Here is a 19,403-nt window from a genome sequence, read left to right on the forward strand (position 1 = left end):
CAGTCTTGCTCCCATTCCCATACAGACTGGGGCTGATAAATATATAGCCTCTTCTCTGACCTCTTTTGTCTTTCCATGTCCATGATGGAAATACATATTTGAGAGCATCAAGTCAACCCAGCAACTACTTGCCCATGAATCAGAAAAGGTAATTTACAATCTTGTAGTCTACTCTGCAAATGCTAGAGCAGAGTGCTCTAAAAATGACAATGCAGAGGGCAGTGATCTTCACTCTATTTCAAGCAGGAGCCACTTTGGCTCCAAGTCACTGCCACCGGGGCCACCTGAGGCCTTTCCTTGGGCCATAGGGGTCCTCTCCTCTCCCACCCCCACCGGTTAAGTGGCAACATTGTGCACCTGACTCTGCTGAAGGCCTTTTCAGGCCTATCTTCCTTATTCCCCCATTCATGTGGTCCAAGCCAGGGTTCATCAGTGAGTTATGAGACAGGCAAATTCCGACAGCTCACTTGGCCCTTGGATTGGGATGAAACGTTTTCTCATCACAGCGAGAGAGCTCTGCTCTGCTTTACTCAGTGCTGCAAAATCTCCCAGGGCAGGTCCAAAATTGAACTCTCTCTATTGCCAGTGCATTCAGCACTTGTGCAGTGCACCACTGCAGCTAACCAATTCACATTGCTCTTTGATTCTTGGGTTCCTCTCCTACTACAGCTTATTGGCTGACTGCCAGCCCATCACTAAACCAAACAGTAAGGCAAAACTAAAGAGCCCCTGCTAAGTGAGAGCAGCTACAGCAAAAAAACTGTGTGTGTGTGTGTGTGTGTGTGTGTGTGTGTGTGTGTGTGTGTGTGTGTGTGCATGAGAGAGCGGGGGAGGCAGAGAGCCCTCTTAAGGTGCTTGGCAGCTGCTCGTGGTCCTCAGGCCTTGCAGTGAAGAACACTGATAAAGGCCATCAATCAAAAGCAGGTAAAAAGCAATTTGGGACATCCAAATAAAAATTACCACCACCCCGCCCCACAAAGGGAGTTGGAGTGGAAGACATTGAACAAGAATGTCAGTGCTCATTTAGAAAAAGTGGTATCTCAGTTATAGCTCTATTTTGATCTCTTTTCACAAACTGATGAATGAACCCCAATGTTAAACACTAACACCCATTGACTAAAAAGTGTAGGGTGCCTGATATTGTAGGCTACCATCGATTTTGGGCTCCTAGATATTCAAGAGGCATGTGTAGCAAACCTAACAAAATGATAACACCATTGTCACACATAAAAAATATGATTCACATTAAACATTCCCTGGAGAAACTTAGTATGGTTCACACATTAACTGGAATTCGGCATCGTGGAGGAGCAAGGATTCCTCCTTCTTTTCTTTTGGAAAGAAATCACATGAACAGAACCAGTGTGACTGAGCATTTAGTTTTAGGCTCTGGTTCACAGTATATCATTTAGTAGGTGGGAGGAGGGGGACAGCAGTGTGCCACTCCTCCTCGTCCACTACATGAAGGCCCCACCTAGTGTATGAAAAAGGACAATGACTTATTCTTGGTCATTTTTTTCTTAACAAACTTAGAGCCAAACTATAGAAACAGCAGCAGTATTAGCTAACTTACCTGCCTCACTTTGGACTGTAAGTATGATGATCAAACATCTGAATGCAAACTCACACACACCATTAAAACTCTCTGAATATTCAAAACTTGAATGTCAAAGAGAACAGTTCTTGGTGCAGTGGTCCTTGTAGGTTATAGCTAGGATTTGATTAAAAGTAGTTTGGAAGTGTTTGGGCCTGTTCAGCCTCTGGAAAGTGAGAATCCATGTGAGCTTATCTCTGTCTCTGTTCTCAGAGCAGAGTCAGGTGGAGTCATCCTACTCCCCATCCACCTGTTGGTCTGGCTTTGGCAGGCAGGGAGGCTAGAAGCTGTCTATGAGAATCTGACAGAGGTGGGGTAGGGTTTGCAGAAGGGTTGAACAGAGACACTCTGTTTAGATAGGAGCCTTGCTGAAAGGCCAAAGGCCCTTGTCTGTCAAGTGGTCCCAAGTAGGTGCCTTATAATCATATTTTCCCTTTTAAGTCAACACAAGGTGAGGACCCTTTGCTAGGAACATCTCATTGCCCGAAACCCTCTCTGTTTGGATCTACCATTGTCTGGGCCCATGGAGGCACTCTGCACAAGGACTCTTCTTCTAATTGGAACTTTGGATTGCTAAGGATTTGCCATGAGAAGTACTGTGATGCTTTTCATAGACATTGAACTCTTGTTTTGCTGTGGATTGTCTTCCTTGTCATTGGCCCAGAGTGCTGGCAGGCTGGGTTTGATCCTGACTCTTGGACTTTTCTCTGCCTGGAATCATTCTGCATGAAGTTACCAAAGCAAAAGCTATGGCGTGGAACTCTCTGCTTGCATGGACTTGCTCTTGGATTTAATAGGCCAGGCCCATGTGGCACAAAGGTCCCAATGCAGGGTGGATGAAGTCTCTCTGTGTGTGGATTTATCTGGGCCTTTGCTAGAACTCTTGCTTTTGATTGTCTGGTAAGGAAGATTCCAGGAATCCTGAGCCTTTTCCCATGTGTTTTGAGCCAGAGAGATTTCAGTGGGAAACTCTCCGTGTGGATCTATGACATGGCTGTAGTTTTTAGCTTTGAACTGTTTTGGAATTACATAGAGCCTATAGCTACTGACCATCAGCTATACGATTTCTGGAGAGTGTAACTATTAAGCTTTTACTGTGGGATTTCCTGCTATAAAGAAATCTCACTGATTTGGGTGTCCTGCATCAGTTTTCCAGTGTGTCAGTGCTGGAGGGAGTCATGCCAATTATGTAGTTTAGCTCTTACTCCTTGACTGGTACAGCCACTCTACATTTTTCAAAAGCAAATGAGCTGGACTGACACTGCATCAAGGCAAATTGTTTTTGTATAACATGTAAACATCTCCCCTGCTCTGGCCATATTATGTTCCTTAATGTATCAAAGGACAATCTCGGCCCATTTCATAATCCCAGAGATGCCAGGGACACTCAACCACTGGATTAATATTCCCCTCATCACAGACTTGTAGGGAAGGGTTCCAGAAATGGTGAGATGGCCTCTTTTTGGTATGCTCTTCCTAGCCTTTAAATGAACACTGTACTCCCGCCCCATCCCTTTTAATCAGCACTAGCATAACATGTGGGGGCTCTATCTTTTGCCACAGGTCTATTGCTTCCAGCTCACCATGATAACAAGCTGTATGCCAGCAGGATCATAAGAATGCTGTGGATGCTGTTGCATCATGGCACCCACAAAATATTTTAAAACTTATGCCATAATAAATTGGTTTAACTTTAAGGTGCCACAAGACTCTTTGTTGTCTTAGCTTCAACAGATATTCCTCTGTAAATTTACCAGTTATGTGTATCAGTTGTTCAGCCATATACGTTTGCTGTGTTTGTTAGAAAGCGAAGCAAGACTTCTTTTAGAAAGAAAAGGATTTGAAGTTTAAAAGTGACAGATTGATTACACCATGAAATTATTTCTGTATCATATGGCTCCCGTTCAATTCTAGGCTCACTTTAGATCCTGTTATGTCCATTCACTGAGCAGTTCTACAGAGCGTTGCAATGACTTTGCATCTCAGTAAGTGATTGCATCAGAGTTCAGCTTCACTTTTCTTGGCTCAATGTACTTAACACTTACTGCGGCAAGCCGGAAATGTGCTGTTGATTTGTTCCATGACATCTGTTAGATCTGTGCTAGTATCATGGGGTGGGACTAACAAGTCATCTACACCTAATGAAAACAAAACATGCAGTCAGTTTATGAATAAAGAAGCAGCACTGAAGAGTCTGAAAGCAATTTCCATCCACGCTTGCCATCTTAATGCATTTAGAGTTAAAAAGAAGGGGGAACACCCCACTACTTGAAATCTCTCATCTGATATGCAGAATTGCCCATTGATAATGGCCAGGGAAGAGAGGAATAGAAATAATCAATTTATACCTGATCTTCTGCATTATAAAACTTAACCGCTGTGCATGAGATAATACCAGAGAGAATTGCCAAGAAGCAGCTCAATGGAAAAAAATAGACTGTTAAGTTATTATTTTATCAAGCAGTAACAGACTTGTATTTCAAATTATTATACTTATTAGAAACTCCCAGTGGCCCATGCTGAGCATTACTAAATGGAGACCCTCTCCACCGACGGTAGAGCTCCCATACTTTTGAGGAGGGGGCAGGGAAGCAGAGGCCAGAATGACTGCGCTGCACACCAATACCTCCACCCATGCTGATATAGGACAAAGCATGTGCATTGCCCCTATGATGCTAAGTAAGGAAGTTCCTGGAAGCAAAGAGTGGGGCATGGGTGCTAGCCTTCAGTTGCCTGGGCAGATGAGCTTGGGTGACTGAAGACAACTCTCTGCTCCTTGTTTGATTCAGCCTAGCCCAAGTCATCATGGTGACTTCGGGGCTGAAAGGGAGAAGGAGCCCCCTTCTCTTTGGCCCAGATTGGAGTGTCTTAGGCAATCAACTGCAATGGCTTTAGGGCTGAGCATGGGGAGCAAATTCATCTCCCCACCCCACTTGACCTAAAAAATAGGTTAGAGAGGGAGACCTAAAGGATCTGTTCAAAAGTCACATATGCCCTTTTAATATCAATATTGTACATAGGTTTACAAGGTCCCAACAAATCCCTAAATATATTTTGTAATAGTTATCCATACTGGACTTATCCAGTATTTACATTAAAAGAATGTTAAAATGGTTTTAGTCTGATAGGTATTTGGCTTGATTTTTATTATTAAGGGATTTTCCAGTAGCTGAAAATTCAGTAATGACATATTCCATTGCTAGTTTTACCCCATTTCATCTACTTGTTTTAGCTGTTTTATAAAGTGTATTACATTAAACTTTCATAAGCCACATTGAGGGCTTCTATGCAGCCATACAGCAGGCTAAAAATTAATGAACAAATGAATTAATGCATTTATTTTCACATTTTACACCCAATGTATCTAAAATGTTATGAACCTTTTTAGCTGAAATTTCTAGTTCTGATACCTTGACTGCTTACGTTTAATTAAATCTTTCCTTAAAAAACAAATCCAATACTTGCACTAGATAAGTACCAAAGCCCTATAATAAGTAGCTTTTGTACATTTTTTATTTTTTTTGAAACTTATAGTTCAACGTTCCAATTCTAGAAGGAAGGGCTCAAAGCAGCTACAGAAGTGTTCTCTTTCTGATAATACTTTGTTATGTATGAATACATACTCCTACTATAATAATGGACAAAGTTTTATCCTCCTTGGCTCTTTGCTCGTAGGATACTCCATCTACCTATTTCAGCCCACACGTGAATGGGCAAAATCCCCTATACATTTTGCAACGGACTAGGTTTCTAACCTAACGTCTTAGGGAACCCATTCATGACAAATAAAACATTATCTTTGTAGTAACCAGGAACTTACCTGTCTGGTTAAACTGTGGACTGGCATCCTGATCAGGTGAATAGCTCAAGGTGGAATGTTGAGGTGAAGCACAGGAAGAGCCTCCATTAACTCTGGAATCTGTTTCAGGCTAAATTAGATTTAAAAAATTAATTCACTCCAGAAATCCACTTGAGGGCATCAAAACAAACTTTAAGCATGATATAATCTGTTAACAATGAATTTGTAAGATTTGTTATCTAGGTTGGAAATACAGTTAATTGTCATGGCCCAGGATCCTGATCCCTTGTCCTCAGAGGATGAAGCTCCTGAGTTATGGGATCAGGGAGGGGTCTCAGTTACAGAAGGGCATCATGAGGTTCCAACTCTTGAAGATCTAGCTCTCCAGGAAGGACCCAGGGACAAGCTCCCCTGTGTCCAGCAAAGGTTGTGTTGCTTTCCTTGGATTCTGAGGACTGTAGCCAGGAAGATACCACCACATCACAACCACTTCTGCATCATTGCAGCCTGAGGCTGCTGAAACAGACCAAGCCCCTATAAGGAAGAAGGCCTCAAGTCAATAGGGGGTGATGCTAACTAGCCTAAAGGAAGCTAGATCCATTCTTTAGGCTCAGTCACAATCTGCTGCTCTGTTGGAGCAACACACAGGCAAGCTTTTCTGGCTTCTAGTCCCAGCGTCACTTGGAACTCTCCGTGGTGCTGCTCCTTTTTCCTGACTCTTTGGAAAACGCAAGTTCTCCTGATCAAAATCCACTGAGCCAGATTTGTCCCAAATTCTCAAGTGAAAACTGGATCTTATCATGGCCAATGATGCTAGCCCCCCACCGCAACAACAGGGTTCACTGGCATAATAATAATAATAATAATAATAATAATAATAATAATAATAATAATAATAATAATAATATATTTATTTGTTACCTGCCTCTCCCTCTGGATCCAGGCAGGTTACAACACAAATGCAAATGCCATAAAATACATATAATTGATTAAAACATTTAAAACTAATACATTATTAAAAGCAGGACAGTATTAAAAGGCATCTTAAAATTCAACTGGGTAGGCCTGCCGGAAGAGATCAGTCTTTATACTTTCTTAAAATCTGGAAGACTGATTTGTCTATAAACTGATTCAGATCCATTCAAAAATGAGAAATCTTCTGACAGTGAGAAGTCTTATTGGCCTGCTGTATTAGCTTCCTCCTCCCCACAGATGTGCAACTGGCTTCTTAACCTAGTATACAGTACCTTAACAGCTATCAGAAGGGCCTTGATGCTTGTCCAACCCTGCATTATATTTTGCATTGGCGGGGGGGGGGGGGGCGTGTTCAGTGGTAAGTGGAACAGAGCATCAGGATGTGAGGTACCACTCTCCAGCCAGAGAGAAATTGGCCTCATTAAGAACACCGACAGACTATATTGAATGTTATATTGAAAAGTAGCTCTCCTTGAGGCTACACTCAACAGCTATGAATCTCAAGCTCCACCAAGAACCCCCATAATGTAAATACCAGAACACTAGATGAATCTGCTTGAAATATCTGGCTGGCATTATGTTCTTCTCTAAACCTGTCTACTGGCATTGTTGCTCTTGGCCCAATTTAGCTAGAAAGGTATTTTGGGAAGTGAATTTTTAAATCACATTTCCCTGATTGGTCTTCCTGGTAGATAAGAAAAGAAAGTGGTTGCATTTGCATGTAATGCTAAACCACGTTTAGTGTTACAAGGACAAACTGCACCAAGCCTTGGGCTCGCACATTCCCTTTTCTGTCTCTGGCGTGGCCCTCAAGGAGGAGTTTGGAAGCTTTTCACTTCTATTTTTGACAAACTGCAGCTTTTTGTGATGATGTGGGGTGGGTTTTTTTTATAAAGATTGCTCAAATATATCTTTGAGGCATCTGGAAGAAAGTAAGAAGGCTGAAGAAATGGATGGAATTGTTTCATTATTTCCTCTTCTTTATAATTAACGTTTCTTTGTCAAGCTGCCACATGCCAGCTCTGCTTCACCTCTAAGTTTGACATTGTAATCAATCTTTTGGACAAAAATGACAGCCTTCCGTGACAACCACCAATCCTTTGGGCTTGCTGAAATAAAAATAGCAAGCACACCTCCAAATTGCAGCCTGGAATATGCAAGTTCCAATGTAAAGGAATACAAAATATTCCTCCCAGAAATATTCTCTTGTGTCCCATACTGCTTACAGTATTTACCAGGCTCAATTAGTTTTGCTTCCCACAAGCTCTAAGATAATACACCCACCTTGACAGGTTATTAACCTAATCGACACTCTTCAGTCAACATATCACAATAATAAAGCACAGACTTTGAAAAAGAGTGAGAGACAAGTTTGAAAATGACATATCCAAAGAACACATAAATAACAGCATGTGCCACAAGGTAACAAAATAGCTGTCAACACATAGCCCATTTTAAAACCAATATAACACAAATAATCATATTGATGCTTTTTTAAAAAAGAGCTTTGAAGCTGTCTGTTGAAAAGTCATATAACTAAGCTAGCTTTTGAACTTGAAAAACTATAGGCATGAACATTTCCCCAAATTTCATAAACCAAAGAAACTGTGCAAAAGGAAAGTGGTCAAAATACAAAGTTCCATTGGAGATTAAGGCTTGGATCCAGACTTAACACCTGCAGACAGAAGGGGAATCAGGCAACTTTGCTTTCTGCCCCATGAACCCTTCAAAAAATCTACTCTGGACCGTTTGGGGACCTGCCAGAACAGAGATGCTGGGAGCTGCCGGGGGTTAGTAGAAAATAGAAGAAACTCATTTCACCACCTTCTACCAGTGGGACCTCTTTACTGAATCAAAAGCCTCACAAGGAGAGAAGGTGCCCTTTTGTTCCTAGTAGGCAAAGTTTGGATCCAACCATAGGAATGGTTAAAGGTTGAATAATAAATCAAACACTTTGAATTGACCTTTGTTGTGAATACATAATCAAAGCTGGGGGTTCATCTACACCAAGCAGGATATTCCACTATGAAAGCAATATGAAAACAGTATATAAAAGGCAGGAGCCATACTACTGCTTTCTAACGGTACTGAAGTGCACTGCAGGATCTACACTACTGCTTTATAATAGTACTGAAGTGCACTGACAACTGTTGGGGCCCATGACCCATCTACACCAAACAGTGGTATGAAAGCGATATATGATATGTGTCAATGGGCCCCAACAGTGGTCAGTACACTTCAATACCTCTATAAAGCACGTAGTGTGGCTCCTGCCTCTTATACACTGCTTTTATACCACTTTCATAGTGGAATATCCTGCTTGGTATAGATGAGCCCCATTTTGCACAATCCTGAATACTTCAGCATGCATGTGTTTACAACCTCTACCCTGCCATCTGCATCTACCAAAGATGGCACAGACAAATTGATACAAACATGGAATAACGGTGTTATATTTACATAAATAATACACTCCTGATTCAGTGCTGTATTCAGTGCTGTTTTTCTACAGCAAAATTGGAAGAGTTTAGGGAAGAGCAGCAGAAATTATTCAACATCGATCTGCTTTATATATTATGGGTAGTAAATACATTCTATTATCAATGTAGGGGCAGCTTGGAGCTGCAATTGAGACACTTCGGTGTACATTACAATTGAGATATACTTGTAAAAAGTTTTACAAGTACATTTAAAAAGAAGTATCCCTAGTTTCAAAAATGAAGGAAAATGTAGCTTAGGGGATTGTTTGTAAAGCAAATGCCTTTATCGAGCCAGGGCTCAACTGTTTTAGAACCAATTAAATGTAAAGTAAAAAGGAGGAGGAGGAGGAGGAGGAGGAGGAGGAGGAGCCTTTGAAAGTATTCAGAATGCCCTTTTCTCATTGCTGAACCTTGAGCAACAATGCTCAGCACATCTAGGACTTGGGGCAGGATAGGGAATGCAGACAGGCTTAAGCCCCAGCATCTACCTTTTTAAAAATCACGGCACCTCTCCCTTCTACATGCCCACAATTCCGACAGTGATATTAGCAGGCTAGAAATTTCCAGGTGACTCCACCACTATGCAAGGTTTACATTACATTCAGCTATTTCAGCATTAACATAAACATTCAGCTCTGTCCTCCAGGTGCTTTCCTAGATTTTCCAGTTGTGTCCACAAGAGTAGCATTTGGAAACACTCATAGATATGACTTTACTTTCAGCTTACTTGTAATAAAAACCTGAAAAGAGAGACATTTTGAAGCTGAAGGGAGACACCTAGCAGTGCGCAATATAGCATGCCTACAATTGCAATCAATGAAAGTGTAATGCAATTAATTAATTTTGAAAGGAGGGTTGACACTGTGCATCCACACATAACTCACGGTGTTAGGGGAAAGCATCTGAGTAGCATATACCTGCTCAAGCAGCTGTCGTAGTCGGTGAAGCTGAGATTCCAGCTGCTTGTTGTGATCTTCCAAAATCTGCATTCGAGCCTCCAGACGACCTTTGTGTTGCCGTAAAAGTTTGGCCTCTGCAATGAGCTCAGCATCTTCAGACGTGTGCTGGGGTGACACAGCTGAGTCTGGGGGTGAGCTCAGGGCATTCATGCCCCTTCGAAGATGTTGCTCCTTTAGTTGCTCATATTCCACTTGCAACATTCTAATTCCAGAGAGGAAGAAGAAGAAGAAGAAGAAGAAGAAGAAAAGAAGAAGAAGAAGAAGAAGAAGAAGAAGAAGAAGAAGAAGAAGAAGAAGAAGAAGAAGAAGAAGAAGATTATTATTATTTCAAGGCAGCAAGGAGAGAGCATAAATTCATTTAAAATCCCTTCTCAAAACCAATGTGCCACTTACAGTTATGGAACTCATAAAGCAGTTCTAATATAGACTTTGCTTTTTGCTTAGATATGGCAGAAGAGAAACATATTAATAGAAGTACAGGGAATGCTTTATACACTGAGTAATTTCTGTGGCCAGAAACTTAACAAGATTTTAAAGCCGAAGGGGAGAAAACATTTTTGGCCCAAGGGATGTAATTCCCTAGTGAGTATCCTTCCGTGAGATGAGTGCCAGTAGTGCTGGGGCTAAATTCAAAGGTGTATATGGCCTTCACCCTGCCCACAATCCATTCACACATGTCCATGCATCCACACATTCCCCTCATTCAGATACATCCCTCTGTCATCTCGTTCCCGGTCTCCATTCTGTCAACCTGTCACCCCATTCTCCTTGTCCCTGACTCCTATTCTCCCTGTCTTCTACCTCCTCCCACTTTCTATCTATCCAACTACTTCCTCCTCTTTTCCTCACTCACTGCTTAGCTGATCCACATGAAACAGCTGAGCCAAGTTGGCGATGCATCACTGCTAGCTCCTTGTGTTTCCTTACTGTGCACTGAGAAAGGGGAGCCCCTCAGCACACAGCAAGGACATGCAGCAAGCTGGTGATGCAGGAAGAAAGTAATATTTTCCTGCATCGCCAGCTTGGCCTTGTTCCCACAGCCTCATTCCCCCCGCTTCTCAGCTGTTTCCCACAGATCACTTGAACAGTGAGGAAAGAAGATCAAGAGAGGGCGAAACCTCCTCCTGGAGACACCAGATATCAAGATTCAGTTGAGTTGCAGGAAGATTGGGAAGAGGGAGAGAATGGGAAAGAGTGTTAGAGGAAAGCAGTGTTTAATTAGGGAGAGGGACAATTCCTTCCATCTCAATTTTGAAAGATAATTTGGCCTTTTTGTCCTTCCTCTTCCGCTATAAGACCACAGCCAAAACCCAATATCTACATACAATTTGGCTATTATATTATGCATCATAAGACCCTTATTGTGGTTTAGATTTGCCTCTTGTTTCACTGACAATGATGTGTGTGTTCTGAATGTAATTTTTAAAAATCCAATCTATGATGCTAGTGTCCTTTTCACAAGCAAGTTTCAAATACATAAACACATATATTAATGAATCACAGGAGTCTCTACAAGGAAAGATAGCAGCACCTTTGCTCCTCCTCAAGGTCAGCAATGATGCGCTCAAGCTCTCCTCGTTCTTCCTTTTCTACCGACTTCAAGATCTGCGCTGGACTCTGTGGCTGGCTCACAGGTGACTCCCCTCCCAGAGTTTGACAGTACTGCTGGATAAGGGCATGCTCATCTTCCCTAGGGACAAAGAAAGCTACCATAAATATCCTTTACATGAGTGAAATATAAATAAACCGCTATAAATTGTTTACAGAAAGCATCAAGAGTGAAGCCACGGTTAATTTACATAACAAACGTTTTACGGGATAGTTGTAAATCCTGTAAGATTGCTGGAAAAGGCAAAACTGTTATGATGGATAGGCTTGAATGAAGATAAACTCAGATTTTACCAACAATAATACTGATTGCTGTTTGAAACTATGGTAAGACTTGTCCTTTACTTTCTAAGGTTATGTTTTGCTACACAGTTTGGTGCAATTTTCACTTCTACAGCATGGTAATTGCCAGGTCCAGGAAATAAAGAGTTGTGTCTAGGTGGCTCACTTACACAATTCACTGAGCCCTTCTGTGGAAGACAGATAAACATATATTTGCAGGATGGGAGAGTAGGCATGAGGTCAAAGTTGACTCCCTTGCCCCACCAAGAGTAGAGGGTAAAAGAAAACTGGAGAACATCCAAAGCAATCCAATGGAATAAAGAGACAAATACTAGTATACAAAACTACTGTAGGGGAACCTGGTGGTGGAAACACCCTCTAGAGGGTTTTTTGGTAGAGTGTAAAAAAATGGTATTCTGGGATTAGTATTCATAAGAAATCTGCACTCATTAGTTGTTATATAGCCTAGTTGAAACTAATCAGAAATTACATGGATACAGCTGTAAGTTTTTGTTTAAAATGTATAAAAAATGACTGCATGGAACAATTTGTCACCAGTGGCACGATTCATCTTTTTCAGAGATCTCTGCAGGCATTTATATAGATTAAAACTGAGTAAGTAATCATAGGCAATTTTGCTGTGTGATAATTAGCATCATCACCATGTTTTTAAAAATGGATGTTTTATTGTTAAATGTATTTTTTGAAGACGTATTTATGTGCTTTTGTACCGTTCTCCTTTCCCTAATCTAGCCCCTGAAGAAGGCCCATCCTTTGGGCCAAAAGATGTAGGTCTACTTATTGCAATATAACCATTTTTAATATATAATTTAACATCCTCTTCATTCCATCCTGCCATGAGTACCCTACATGCCAAAGCAGAGTGCAAACTGGCCCTTAGATGAATACCAAACTCTTTATTTTATTGTAGGACATTTGTGCAGGTAAGTATGCACAGAATATGGAGAAGATCATGAGAAGAGCCATATTGTAACAGACCATTCTGTTCACACAGTGACCAATCAGCAGCCCGTGGGAAGCCCGCAAGTAGGATTTGAGTGCAATAGCACCCGCATTCATGGCAACTGATATTTAAAGACATATTATCCATGAATTTGTCTAATCCTCTTTTAAAATTACCCAATCTGGTGGCCATCACTGCATCTTGTGGTAGCAAATTCCATATCTAGCTCTGTCCTGTGTGAAGAAGTGCTTCCTTTTATCTGTCCTAAATCTCCTACCATTCAACTTCAGTGGATAAACACAGGGTATAGAATTATCCACTTTCTCCACATCATGCATAATTTTGTACACCTCTAGCATGTCTACTTTTATTCCCCTTTTCTCTAAGCTAAACAGCCCCACACATAGGGGAGTAGCTCCATTTCCTTGATCATTTTCTTGCCCTTTTTCTGTGTTGTTCACAGAGCTTTCCCACTGACTTCTGACTTCTGCACATCCCCATCGCGAAGTTCCTCCAAAGCTTGGGATTGCTGGATGTTTACTTAGCAAGGAACTGAACCAGATCCAAACTTGAAGAAATTCATTCTTTTATTTGCAACTAAACAACAACAGCAGATGAATCTTGAGAAAAGGACAACTGTCCTTCATACATTTTGTGGGTTTTTTTGCCATCTATTTACTCATCTTAAAGTGCTGCTTTTTGTACAGCAGCTTTCATGATAACTATGTCAAGAACTCTTGAAAAGTTAAACAATGAGCAAATCCAGGAAAAATACGCTAACTGCATAAAAGTGGAGAACATACACATTTTTAGACTGTACTTTTAAAAGGAACAGGAAGATAAAGCGAGCAGGAAAAAAAATGCTGCAGGTAGAAGGCAACCGGAGATATGAGCAGATCTTATATTGCATATGCCAATAACAGTTAAAAGGACTTAGAGGTCACCAAGTGCACCCCAATTGCCCTTCTGCAAAGCAAGACAAGATACACATCAACTTCTTTCTCAACAAGTGACAGAGATCAAAGCATACAGACATAAAGCTGCCTATGGAGCACTGTTGCAGACAGCTTCAGGTAACTCAAGTGAGGAACCCAAGCCACGCAGTTGAAGTCAGAGAGATTAGGATGAGATGAAAACACTCTTTACTCAGAAAGAAATCTGAAATTTTGAAACTCCCTTTAAAACTAATTACTTTAAAGTAATGACTTGTTATAAAGATAGGTTTCAACTAAAGAGTGACTTGAAAAATGCTTTGATTCAACAGAAGAGTGTTTCCCATTATCCAATGCTGTCCATCCACCAGCAGACCAGAAACCACTGGTAAAATGGGAAAGGTTGGGGAACTTGACAGCACAGATTTGTGGGGGGGGGGGGCATATGGAAGACTTGAGGAGCAAAGAAAACAAGGAGAGCATGAGCAGAAGTCCACCCATGTGAAACACGGCTCAGGGGCAATGGTAAAGCAAACTTACTTTAATCATTTTTGTACACAGATAAGTTAATAGGAACCAAACCAACTATGCATGGCAAAAACTAGTAGGCAATGTACATTATGCATGGGTGCTAATTATCAATACATTGCTATCAGAGCCCTTATCATTCTTTTCTCCACCCTTTAGATTAGGTATGGGCTGCTGAATTACTGCCAAAATGCCCCCCTCCACAAGAAGAAGCCGACATTGCAGCCACTGTTTCATGATATTCCATCTCCTGTCCCACTCCCCCAGCAGAATAAAGTGGTTGGCAATTTTACCTCTGTTCTCCTTCCCCCCACCAGCAAAATTGCCATTGAATAGGAAAACCAAAACCAAAACCAAAAACCATAGAGCATACCATGCTCTGGTATGCTCTATGGTACAGAGGGCACTATGGTGAAGAGGACACTCCTTCACCCTCCTGCATCATAGAGCTGATTCTATTGAGCTGGATCCAACCCAACACTGCCCACACCAAGCTGGAGAAGGTTGGTTTACACTTGGATCCTGTACATGTCTTCTCAGAAGTCAGTGCTGCTGAGTTCACTAGGGCTTCCTCCCAAGTGGTATAGGATTGCAAACTAATCTCACCTGAAAGGAGTTCAAGACAGCCAAAGTAATCCTTTTCTGTTCCTCTGTCACTCTGATGAGATGATGTATTGTGGAGGGATTGTGGGAACTGAACAGTATATTTTGTATAAACACATTTTAAGAAGAAAAAAAAAACATTGGTTCTTTGAAGGGCAGGATATTGACCAAAAGTTGAAAGTGCCAGAACATGCTCTGGTTCTACATCTGCAACAAACAGTGCACTTTTGTTATCAGTCATGCAGCTATATGCAAGATGTGTATGTGAGAAAATATTGGGCAGCCCCTGTATCTGGTAAGAAAAGCGCTCCCCATCCTGCTGTCCCAGCATTCCTGACCAATGGGACATACTGACTTGCAATGATAGGAGTTGTAGTCTAACTCCTTTGGAGGGCACCAGGTTGGGGAAGGGCTGCTCTAAATAAAAAAAGAGAAGTAGGTGGCCCTAAGTTGTTTGTCATCAGTTTTCCACAACCCCACAGTCACCTCTGCATATCATAGTCTCCATCCTGTCCTCATGGTTTATCTGCTTTGGGAGAATGAGAATTTCACTTGCACTTTCTGCCTCCTCAGGGAGGATGTGGTGTTAAGGCTTGTGAGCCTTAACTCCCAATTTCCCTGCTTTTTGGTGCTTGGTTGAAAAATGTAGAGCCTTAACGTTGTTTTGTAAACGGTAGGTTTTTTGTTTAATGAATATATATTTAGAGTGTTTGCCATTCCATGTGCACTGGCTATTTGAAGAGCTAGATATAATATTATTGGATATAATATTATTAATGGATATAACATTTCCTTATTATGCATTACATACTGATTCTTCTTTATTTTTAATCAGAAGAAGGTGCATGGAAAATTTCCTCCATGCCAATGCATTTGGGTTATAAAGCCTTTCTACAACGGGAAATAATTTGGCAGATGTAATTACATTTTAAAATAATCATTAGGCATAACTACTGTAAGTCTTTCAGAATTTAATAAAATATGAGCCAGTAGTGGTATCCATGTTAGTCCAGAACATGCAGCTTTCCTCTTATCTTCCTTCAATTAATTTACACAAAATTCTTATTAGCTATAGGTAAATTTGACACCACATTCCCACCAATTGAAATTTCACTCCAGTTGAAGTTTCAATGTAGTTTTCGGCTTTTATAGCACTGTAAAGTTATGCAGAGTAAGAATTATTCCTCTGGAATATCTGAAATACCTGGAGCCACTGGCAACACAAGACTCAGCTGCCAGGTAAATAAAAAGTGTAGGAAAATAATTTAAAACTAAATTGAAGAATCTGATTACAGTCATCATGTTTGCAAGAAAATAAAGAGAGTCTAAATCTCTTTAAATTATAGGGTACAATGATTGCTTTTGAGCAGTCATGATCAAAACAGCATTATTCTTAAGAGCTGGAGGCACCTTGATGCTAATGCAAATATGCTGATAGGAGGATACATAAGATCAGACTTTGTAGTTATTCTAATTTATTTATTTTTTAAACCCAATACCTGAAATAATTACCTTCATTACAGTGGAGTTCAAATTTGAATTTCAAATATAATGTTAAGATGACTATGAGTTTAAACTTTTCTCTTTCCTTTTCCTTTTCTTATTTTTTATTTTTTAAAGAGCTTTTTTGTGAAGCTGGGACCTGGCTTTTAGCACACATGCAGAAAAATCTTCCATGACTTCAGAGTCATTGCAAATCTCCAAAGAATGAAGAATGTTCAAATATAAACCTAGGTCAAGCCCTTAATTATACTGACACCAGCATTGGTGACAGGCAGAAGATTGTGATAAGTAAGCTACTCCACCATGCACCACAGCAAGTCACACAGTCCAGAGTGTTTTTACCCCCTCCATGTCCCACAATTTCCATCTCAGAGGTTTTACAGAGGACAAAGAGTAGGCTTATTGATTTGTCTATTATAAGCAGTATGCTCTGAAACAGATAATGCTGTTGTTTACTGAAGTAACACCTGACAAATAAAAGAATGTAGTTACGAAAAAGACATAAGCTTGTTACAGATTTTCTCACCACCCTCATCTGTTTTGCCAGCTCATTGGTCTGAAAGGAACAAAGTTACGTTGGCCCTAAGAGCTCACATGCCAACAATTTAAGATAGATCTATTAGCTGAATGCTTCCATGCTGACCACATGACCCATTGTAGAGTAAGAGGACAAGAAGCCAGCAAAAAACTCCAGTGCTGAATCATAACGATACTGAAAACACAGCCCCAGAAAAGATAAGGAGACAGCAACTATGCATCGAAATTAGTGGTCCTGGCACATGCCACAAACTGTAAGTTTATTTTAGACCACAGCTACATTTTCCATTGTAGGTTAAGGTCACTGGAAACCACTGATTAATACAGAGAACAGACAGAGGCCATGTAAAATACAACCTGAATCAAAACTCTTCTTGACTTCCTAGAAGATGCATTTCTAATGGGTCATCTCATGGAGAAGGCTCTCTGAGAATTTACATTGTTTTTATTATTATGGGTAGTATTCAACACTGCCAGCCTGCGTACCCATTGACGTGCTACCTCCTGTATCAGAGGCAGTAAGACTGCATACACCAGTTGCTGGGGAACATGGGTGGGAGGGTGCTGTTGCACCATGTCCGGCTTGTAGGTCCCTGGTCGACAGCTGGTTGGACACTGTGTGAACAGGGTGCTGGACTAGATGGACCCTTGGTCTCATCCAGCATGGCACTTTCTTATGTTCTTATATAGTGCTAATTTCTGTGACCTCTAGCGCAATGCCAATAGTGTATGCCGGAGTGATGGGTTTTCTGGGGAAACTCATTGCTCCATCATACACTATGAATATTGTGCTAGAGGTCACATGCTAGTGCTACATCAATGGAGTAAGTAGAGTAGCAGTGTTGGATAATGCCCAACTTCTGCAACTGTTAATCTTTGAATGGACAAACAAATTATGTATGTGCATGAATACATAGTGATGAAACTAGTTCATTCAAAACCATATACCATTCCAAAATCTTGCTGTCCAATAGTTCGTTATTGCAGATATTGGTCCACTGTCATTCATTAGATCGGGGTGCATAACCTGTGGCCCATGAGCTGCATGAAGCCCTTGACCACTTCCAGTGCAGCCTGCAAAGCCACAGAGACCTCACTCAGAGTTTCCTCTGTTAGTACTAACGCAAACTAGGGAACACCTGGGATCCCCCTTGGCAGTGCCAGGACCAGTGCAGGAAACTCTTCCGTTATCCTTGATGTCTCCTGTGAGATCAGAGATAAGGGAATATGGTATATGGTATATGTTTCTCTTTATAGCACTATCTAGGGTAAGCCTGGGATTTCACTTGTCTTTGCTACCTAGGGAAACCCTTCCCTTAGTTCTGAACTCTCCTGAGAGCTTAGACATATGGAAATAGTTCCCTGCACTAGCAAGGGAATCCTTTTCCTCAGCCCTGATCCCTCAGGAGAGATCAGAGATAAGGGGTTGGTTTCCCATGCTAGCGCTAAAAAGAGAATGCCCAGGTCAGGGAAGGGGGAGAGTGTATGTCTGGGGGTAGGGGGTGGGGAAGTGTATCTGCATGTGTAGGGTGGGGATGTGTGTGTGTGTGTGTGTGTGTGTGTGTGATGTATGTGTGTGTTTTTGCATGTATATGTGTGCACACATATGCAACCCCTGGCAGTCCAAAACATGTTGATGTTTATCAAGATTATTAGGAAAAATTCAAGGTAGCAACTCATCAGTTTACTGTGAGTTTTGCAATTGAAACGAAAGTACAGGATTGAATTTCTAACTTGATAATTATCTTCTGAGGCCTGTCAAACTTGCACCCAATAGGATTTTACTTGGCAGGCTTATAAACAGATGAAACAATGCTGGGAAATGCCCACAAAGGGTTACAGATTTTGTCTGGCCAATTAACAGGATGCAACATTTCAAATTGTTCTTCGTATTACAAACACCTCTGAAGTTCTGGAAGTGATCCAAACATTCTCAAACTCTGTTCATTATAAAGCAAATGGAAAGAAGTCTATTATATTGTTTATCTCCAGACTTGCAATTCTGTAAGCAATTCAGCATGACTAAATCATAGTCTAGTCTCCATCATCACTCATGTTTATTAGATTCACAAATCACAACATTATATACTGTGATTGCCTCTGTGTTCTTGCCCAATCTGCAGCTGTATGTAGGTTGAAAGAAAAAGTAAAATGAAAAAGGGCTTGTTTAAAAATGCCTATACAGCTAGCTACGAGAATTGGTGGCAGGACCCTATGCAGTACCTTTTTTCCAAACTGTATTTTTGTGAGTAAAGAAAGGTTGCCTCGCAAAAACCCTCTCATCTTCACTAACTTACTCTCATCAGCAAACTGAACATTACCAGTTTATGCTACATATTACCAGCTTATGCTATTATAACAATGTGACATTAACGCAGGCAACTGGGAAGTTCTAATTATTACCTATTTGCTGGAAGCTAAAATTCACAGCAATTGCTGAAGAACTTATCAGACAGCTATAATCAAATGAGTTGACATTTTCCAGCAATTATACTTGCTTAATCTACTTACACACTTCCTGTGGTGGAGCTACCATCTGTGAACAAGGAACCATTGGTCCGTTCCATCTGGGCCAGCCTAAAAGAGAGACAGGAACTCAGACAAGAATAAATAAGACTGGATTTCACAGAATTCAGATC

General features: G+C 41.0%; 1 protein-coding gene across 2 annotated transcripts in view; it reads right to left on the bottom strand.

Annotated features, from left to right (window-relative positions):
• The window catches only part of UTRN (utrophin), a 390,352-nt gene that overhangs the window by 10,312 nt on the left and 360,637 nt on the right, over nucleotides 1-19,403 (bottom strand). For both annotated transcript variants that reach the window (XM_063124582.1, XM_063124583.1), the window contains 5 exons: nucleotides 19,276-19,341; nucleotides 11,339-11,497; nucleotides 9,766-10,009; nucleotides 5,415-5,523; nucleotides 3,640-3,732 (listed from right to left, as the gene is read on the bottom strand). In XM_063124582.1, coding sequence (XP_062980652.1) covers nucleotides 3,640-3,732; nucleotides 5,415-5,523; nucleotides 9,766-10,009; nucleotides 11,339-11,497; nucleotides 19,276-19,341 — 671 coding nt within the window. The remainder of the gene's footprint in view (nucleotides 1-3,639; nucleotides 3,733-5,414; nucleotides 5,524-9,765; nucleotides 10,010-11,338; nucleotides 11,498-19,275; nucleotides 19,342-19,403) is intronic.

Source organism: Elgaria multicarinata, chromosome 4, assembly GCF_023053635.1.
Source record: "Elgaria multicarinata webbii isolate HBS135686 ecotype San Diego chromosome 4, rElgMul1.1.pri, whole genome shotgun sequence".
In the NCBI taxonomy this organism is placed as follows: domain Eukaryota; kingdom Metazoa; phylum Chordata; class Lepidosauria; order Squamata; family Anguidae; genus Elgaria; species Elgaria multicarinata.